General features: G+C 39.9%; 1 protein-coding gene across 5 annotated transcripts in view; it reads right to left on the bottom strand.

The window, feature by feature from the left end:
- The window catches only part of ADARB1 (adenosine deaminase, RNA specific B1), a 213,994-nt gene that overhangs the window by 25,131 nt on the left and 180,957 nt on the right, over nt 1–7,906 (bottom strand). For all 5 annotated transcript variants that reach the window (XM_019523308.1, XM_019523309.1, XM_019523307.1 and 2 more), the window contains one exon: nt 5,143–5,324. In XM_019523308.1, the coding sequence (XP_019378853.1) occupies nt 5,143–5,324 (182 nt within the window). The remainder of the gene's footprint in view (nt 1–5,142; nt 5,325–7,906) is intronic.

Raw genomic sequence — 7,906 nt, 5'->3', positions numbered from 1 at the left:
CTCCCACATCTGTCAGCAGCCAAATCCACATCTGTGAGCAGCAAGTTTTTCCATGCTAGACCTTATCTTTTTCCCTAGAGAGACATATGGGATCTAGCATAATAAACAAAAATTATTGGAGAAGTAAAAGGGGGAAGGAGGAAGAGTGGGATAGAAAGTAAAAGATTTTCTTCTTCCCTGAAAGTTAGCATAACTAAACTATTTTGAGATCACCACTCAGAGGATTTTCTTTTTTTTACAATGATGATGATGGCAAAGCCTAATAAATCCAATCAAGATTCAGGACTTCATTGCTGTTATGCACTGTACAAACAATTAAAACCAGACCCTGCCTGATTCTGGGAGTCATACCAGATGAAACAGGGGCCTATGGGAGAATCAGAGGAAAGTGAGGATTGGGTAACAATAAAACTAACAGTTTAGCTTAAAAGCTGAAGCCTCAGTTGAATGGTTTCTGCAGAGGAAAACAAGTCAAACCTATAGGGTTTTAGTAAATATGTTATTGGGTATCCACCTGACAACTGTACAAAATTCCTTTGTGGGGCCTGACATCCTTTTTGTCTAGGATCCTACCATGGAATATGTTGAATGGACTTTGATCCCTTCTAGGACCAGGTTATCTTCACTGGTGTCAGAGATTTAAAGTTTCTGTGTCTAGGTATTTAAAGTGAAAAAAAAGTATGTCTCCAATACAGCATGCATACACATGCTCTTACAAATGGTGAGGCTTCAGGAAAATCAAATAAAGGACTTCTTGTGGCACATGGAAAGAAGAGATTACATTTTCCACCAAATTATTCTGGAGGATAAAGTATGATCTTGGTTTCTGGGAAGATGCAGCATGGCTCTAGTTTTTAAGTCAAAAAATATGGGACACTTTTGTTGCAAACCCAAGAGATGTGTAAGTTGCTCTTGTGGAAAGGAAGCACAGAATTGGATATCCATAGCTTGAACAGACAGCTTCTGTTTCTAGCACTGCTGGCAGATCCCAGGCAAGACAGATAAATCTGATTGTACAGATAGGCAAGTTATGCTAAGGAACTTCAGTATCACTGAATGAAACCACTGATGACTTCAATAAACTTCTGTTTATAGAACTACAATGAAATGTGACAAATCTTGGTGAGAGCTGTTAAGCCAAATATAGATCATTTTGTAAGAACTCTAGATGAGGTAGATATGTAGTTTCTTGGGATTGATGTTTCCATTTTAGTACCAGCAGGAAACTTCTGTCTAAACAGTGATGTAGATACAGGGCCAGGGAAAAGATATGCATCTGCTACTTAAGGGGAATAACCTGTCTTGTTCAGAGCTTGCTACTTACTGGCCAACTTGTCAGACTTAAACAGTTTGGACTAAGTTGCAGTAGCCAGCCCTGGAAGAAGGGATCTTGCTTGTGATTGCTCTACTTGGTCTATGTACCATGATTTTGCTGACTTATTTAGCATGAACATAATGACTACTGCTTTCTGTTTTTTCAGCTTTTCATATTACTCAGTGTGGAACACAGCTAGGAGAATCTAAACTGGCTAACTCCCAACATGTCCATACACAGTTGGAGGTCCAATCATAGAACCTCCATGTGGATACGTTACTGTTATTATCATTGTAACAGGCCAGTCTGTCCCTTTAAGAGGGAACAGTCAGCCCTGTTGAGGCACCTCAACTGTGGGGCATTTGGATAATGATGAAGTATCCCACTGGGAGCTTAAAACCCTAGAGAAAAGAGGTAGGCAGCAAACTGTGAGAGGACAATTTGCAAGGAGGAAAGCAGCAGGCAGGCTTTAAGTTCAACTGCTTGCTGCACAGAGGGTCCAGGCTGGAACAAAAGGGGGTATCTTCCCCGAGTCTGGGACAGGACAGCAGGATTTTGTTTTGCTTATTTTGTTTGTTTAAAAGACTGTATCATTTGGGAATGCTGGCTGAGGAACTCTTCAGAAGTCAGCAGGCTTGGCAACCTGCTTACAACCATCATCATCACCATTTTGTCCCTCCTGAGCTTTGGCTCATTCACCTAATGGCTTTATACCTGAGAAGGCCCCCAGATCTGTATCTGGTAACTATTTTGAATCAGTTTGCCTGGTGCCGAAGATGGAATTCTGTGCCTTGATTTATCTTTTGAGTGGTGTTCCCTTCTTCCCCTTTCAGAAGTTGATGCTTATATATAGAGGATAAACTGGGCCTCAAGAACTGTGGATGGAATCATACTTTAACCAGGGAATAAACAGAGGAAATCAACTAATGGCTGTGGTCTCTACTCAATGTATGAAGCATATATAATTCTCATTAGTTAGAACAGCTTCCTTTACTCTCTGAATGTGCTTGGAGAAAGAGCAATGAATGGAAGACCATTCTGGCATGTGTCCTCCAACAGAGAGTAGACTGTTGTTAATAAACCTTGAAATACTGCATAGAGGTCAGGTCTTAAATCCCAATGACTTCTGCCAAAATGCTAGTACCCTGTAAGAGACACTAGATTAACTGAAAGCTGAGAAATGATATACAGTAACTAGACATAAAACCAGAAAAGTCTACACTATCTTATTTTAAATTATATACAAAGCTAAGGGAAAATAAATATCCCACAGTGTACAGAAAAAGTTAACACTTCTTCGGGGATTTTGTTTTGCTGCCTTAAGAGCTGATGGACTGTTGGAGCTGCTTTACTTTTTGTACTCTTAGCAGGAAGCAAGGACACCAACTGTGCAGGTATAGCTTTGCTGAACAGTCCTATCTCCTCCCCCCACCCCCCACCCCCCGGTAAAGCAGTTTCCTGTGCATGTGACACATCCAGCAGCATTAGACCCTAGGAGGACTGTTGCTCAAAAAAGTTTCTGTTCCACAGTGAAAAAGCCTTTGCATTTTTGTTAATGCATGCAGGTTGCCAGGGAGTGGCCACCTACCATCGTAGCAACTAGTTTCAAGAACCATGCTAAATTTCCTATTTGCTGACTGCTTTTTCAATCTGCTTGCTTAATTGGTGTCCCATTTATGCTGATAGTCTTCACTGGAGGCAGCATGAAATTCTCCTCTGCTTGTATTCATTTAGTATTTAGAATGGGGCATACTTAATGATTTGTATGTATATAATAGTCATCATATTGCCTAAGCCAGGATGTTCCCCTTTCTTAGATGAATTTGGAATTTCTAATGGTACACCTTTATCCAACTATTTCTATTGGCATTACATTTGATTTAAAAAATACGGTTTTGCTAAGAATATAGATGAGAGAATGAGCAATAAGAAAGCAATACTATCACTTCGCAGATGTTCCTACCTCTAAATCACACTACATTCCCCCCACCCCCAGCTAAATCAGAATACAACCAAAACTGCAGAGCTGTTCAGGGGGAGGCAGGATTAGGATTCATTAAGCTTGCCCTGGTCTGTGGAGCTTCACTTGCATCTCCACAGAGTAGTGCATTAGGAGAGGTGTGGACCTGCTAGTGAATCAATGACTATATAGTTGCATTAGCTGAATCCAGCTGTGATACTGGCAGTACAGATTTTAAACAGTGAAGCTGTTCTAAGTAAATGGAGAAAAAAATCATGTCTGCTTCATCCCATTGCCTTCTTTTTGAGATTTCACATTCGGTCTGAAAGTTCAGAACATTTCAGAAAAATCAATCAGTGATGATACAGTTCTGGCAGCAGTACTGAAACAGACAGGACTATTTCATGATAGACAGGTAAAGATAACATTCTACAGCTAGACTATATAGAACTGAAAGTGAACTAAGCCCCTTAGAGACCATAAAGCAACAAGGAATCTGCTTTGAAGAATGTATAATTTAAATACAAAATAGAGGAAATGCACACAATCAGGCTGCAACAACAAACAAAGAAAAATCTCTGTAAGTCAGTTATTATGGGCATAAAAATATGTACTATTTAGAGCTCTGAGTGCTGCAATTACTAGTTACTATCATATACTAATAGGTAGGCAACTCTTATCCCTTGACTGTTTCCTGATCTGGGTGGTATTTAGTAACACTTTCATTTCTAGTAAGAGAGATACTGGTTAATCTGATGTTTTATTCCCATCCCTTATTGTCTAATTGCAAATTCATGTCATTCACTAAACATGCTTTTAAAATGCTACTTTTTCTAAAATATAAACAAACACATGCTAGAAGCCAAGCTGTTCAAAACAAAGCAGTGCACACAGCGCTAGGGAAACACGTTTTGAGAGGGAAAGAAATTTTCGTTTTAAAGCTTTCATGGCATTATTGTAACTGATAGAAAACTTATTTCTGAAATGGGTAAAAATACCTAAACATTTCCTTTTACGGAAGGATTAGTTTAGCAGGACCTCTGAATTCAAATGCTGCCATTCCTCTTAGCCCTACTATTTAACAAAATTCTAAAAACAGTATTTAAAGTATTAGACAGCAGCTGCAAAAAATAACTGCAACATTAGGTAATTACACTAGCTGAAGACTGTCATGGTTCTGTTCATCAGATCAGTTTCACAATCTATTTAAAAGAAATCCTAAGGGATGTGCCACCGGGCTCCAAATGCAGCATCTGTGCCCCAACCTACAAGGTTGAAGTAATATTATTATAGTAATTGGGCCATGCATACAAGTTGGGTGCCATGCTAATTAAAGCCAATGCTGCATCCAACAGAGCTTGATGACAGGAAGAAAATACAACCAATGGTAGCTGGGAAGTTCTCTCCATCCATTTTAAGTTGATTATTGATCTAGAAATTGTGAACCAATGTTTGTGCATCTTGGCACACTGCCAATGACGTAGACTGCTCAACAAATATCTGCAATGGCAAGAGAATTAACAGTGACACACTATTCTGAGGATGGGAAGGGAAGAAAATTTTCACCAAACCCAGGCTTTCATCTTTACTGATGTACCATTGGGGTGTCTGAATTCTGAAGACAATAGTAAAATGGCTCTCTCAGAAGACTCCAGAGACTCTTATTAGTGTCTCTCGACATGCAAAAGGGCCTTGAAATGGTAATTCTAGTCGATATAGTTTTTTAAGTTTGGATCATAACTTCCTTGTTGTAGCCACAAAGCAACTTGCTCACAGTACATAATTTGCAATGTTTGAGAACTGCAATCTTATGTTACTGCTGGAATAGATTCAGTTACCGGCACAGCCTTCCCCATTAGATACTTGCCACTAAGTAAAGGTCTGTTGAGTGTATACAGAGTTGGTAGATCTTCTATCTCTGCTATCCGCTGGTATACTGCTCTGGATAGATGGTCCCCATGATATAAACTCCCCAAGATGATGCTAGAGAAGTAAATTGGCTCCACAAAGAGGCTAAGTAAGGCTCCTTGAATACCCAACACGTTCCACCTAAGGGGAAGGAAAACAAAAAAAACTTTCTTTTTAATGGAACAAGTAATCTCTACCAGAAACAAAAGCAGTCAATTCTCAATGGACTAGACTTTAAGTCCTCACTACTGACCAGAGCCTGACCATGTTGTGGTGAGACTTTGTAGCCTGCCAGCATCTTACACCCTACCTTTATACTGTGCCTGTAGTGTCCGAATGGAATCCTGAGCAAGAAGCCCTAAATCAGCAGGTGCTGCATATTTGTTATCTGGAACCTGAACCCAAATCTCAGGGACAGAGTCCATAACTCTGCTTCTTTGCTGTGACATGTGGTAGTGTTTCTCTTGTTTGTAATGATGGCTGAATGTCTCCAGACAGTCAGTAAGGAAGTCCCCTTTTCCCAGAATGTAAGATACAGGAGGGAGAGGACTCATTTCCAGGATTCTCTGCCTCATGAGAAGGGAAAATTCTGATCCTCCTCCTTTCCTGCCACAAAAAGCTATTTGCAACCATGTTGCACAAGGTAGAAAGGTGACCAGATATGCTGAAGGATTCTCTAACAAGATCCTGATCATACATTCTTTGCCTTTTAAGCAACCTCACACTGTTTGTAGTAACCCCGCTTACACCATTTTGTCCAAGAGCAGAACAGATCAGGTGGTACAGAAACAGTATGTGCAAAAGCAAAGTTTCTCCTTCTATGTTCAAAATGACAGAAGTTTGGCTTGGGGTATAGATGACAGCCAAGCATACTGAAGAAGCAAGGTTTACTTGGTAATATCTTTTACTGTACAGTTGCAAGAAATGTTAATTAGTTTTCAGGTACACAGGGTCCTTCATCAAGGCACTCTGCAAAGCTATTGACAGAGATGTTAGACAAGCCCCACAGCTTGTAACTTCTCTCCCATTTATACAGCTAGTCTAATAAAAGATAATACCAAAAAACCTTGCTGATTGCTGTTTCCTGGATTATCCTGGCTACAACAACATTCCTACATTAATGAAACATATGAAAAATGTATGCAAGTCTAAAACTCCATTGTGGGGTATCTGAATTGGTCTCTTTTCAACAATATACATGCAGAACAGCGCTGGAAAATTAAGAAAGCATATTTGACTATAGCTGCTATGGTTATGGGCAACCTTGAGCATGGGAGCATAAACAGGGGAAGGCACAAGGTTTCTCCTGGTGCCCCTTTCATAGGACTTAGCTACACCTGCAATCCTAGTGATTGTCTGAGTATAGGGCCTTTGAAAACAGGCCAGCATTAAATTGCAGCTATACAGAATAGACACACACCTAAGGAAGCTTTGGAAGGCCTCAAGCCTTGGTGACACACAGTGCTTCCAGACTTTTCATCTGGGATTCATACTACCCTCAACACAGGCCAGAATCTAAGGTATAACTGAACCACTTGCTGAAAAGCTTGGAAAAAATAATATATTAATACTGTATAGGAAACCTGTAAAATTACAAATAAAAAAAAAAAAGAGCTCAAGAAAACAATTTACTTACACACACATCCGATAATGAGGATGCAAATGAAAATACCATATATTAGCTTACTTATCCATCATTAAAAGTAGTGTTCCAAGTTGTTGGGAGAGGAGAATTTTGCATTAGTGCAAAATATTGTAAGGGAATTATTATAACTTATTTTCTATATTATTAAACTTAAGGAATGTTTTATATGACATTGACATTACAACTTCCAGCCAAACAATGGAAAATCAGATTAAAGGTATCATAAGAAAATCATACCTATTTAACTAGTTTTAAGCCTAAACAATATTTATAATAAAATAGGCTACATGAGAGTTTGACACAATCTTACCACAAGTAAAATATTGTCAATATAATAATCAGGTATCTGCCAAATAACTCTGAATGTCATTTCTTCATTACTTAGTGTTACTTCTCCAAAGCATACAAAAGTGTAGGGAATACTGCAAGACAGAGGCCACATTATTTGAGGAAAAAGATAAGGAATTGGAAGCAAACACTGTAAAATGTGCAATTATAATTGAACCCCAAATCTGCACATAGACAAATTAATGGTCACTTCTGCAGCTTAAGGGTAATTTCTGTAGGTTTGGCCTGTTAGGCTGTAAAAAGACAAATCTCATTTGTTGTGGTCCTGATTGACCTGAGTCAAAATCCACAGCAAAAGAGGAGCAGCACAGCTGTTTACACATGCTGCCCTGCTGTTCCTTTGCAAGAAGGTGACCAGGGAGAGTACAGCCTGACAGGCTCGTTTCTGGAAATGACTGGCAATTAACTTAAATGAGTTGCGATTACCTCACAGAAGGAACACTGTTTCACAGGTCAAACGGGACAATGGACTCCATAGGTGCATCCCCATGAGTGGAAATGTGTGCTTCCCCAGGGACAAACAGCAGCGGCACAATGTGTGCCACTGCTACTTGTCCCTGGGGAACGCCTGTGCCACACACCCTCTGGCATGTGGCACATTGCCCCCAGTGGGGTAGGGGGCTGGGCTGGCCCTAGCAGCCTTACCTGGCAGCCAGAGTGTGGTTCTGGCCAGCTAGGTGCCAGTTTTGGGCAGTGTGCATGGCCCCACTTTTTTTTTTTTTTTTTTTTT

Source organism: Gavialis gangeticus, unplaced genomic scaffold (genome assembly GCF_001723915.1).
Source record: "Gavialis gangeticus isolate Ggan-Ray unplaced genomic scaffold, GavGan_comp1, whole genome shotgun sequence".
NCBI classification, from domain to species: Eukaryota; Metazoa; Chordata; order Crocodylia; family Gavialidae; genus Gavialis; species Gavialis gangeticus.
This window is presented reverse-complemented; position numbering and strand designations above follow the sequence as displayed.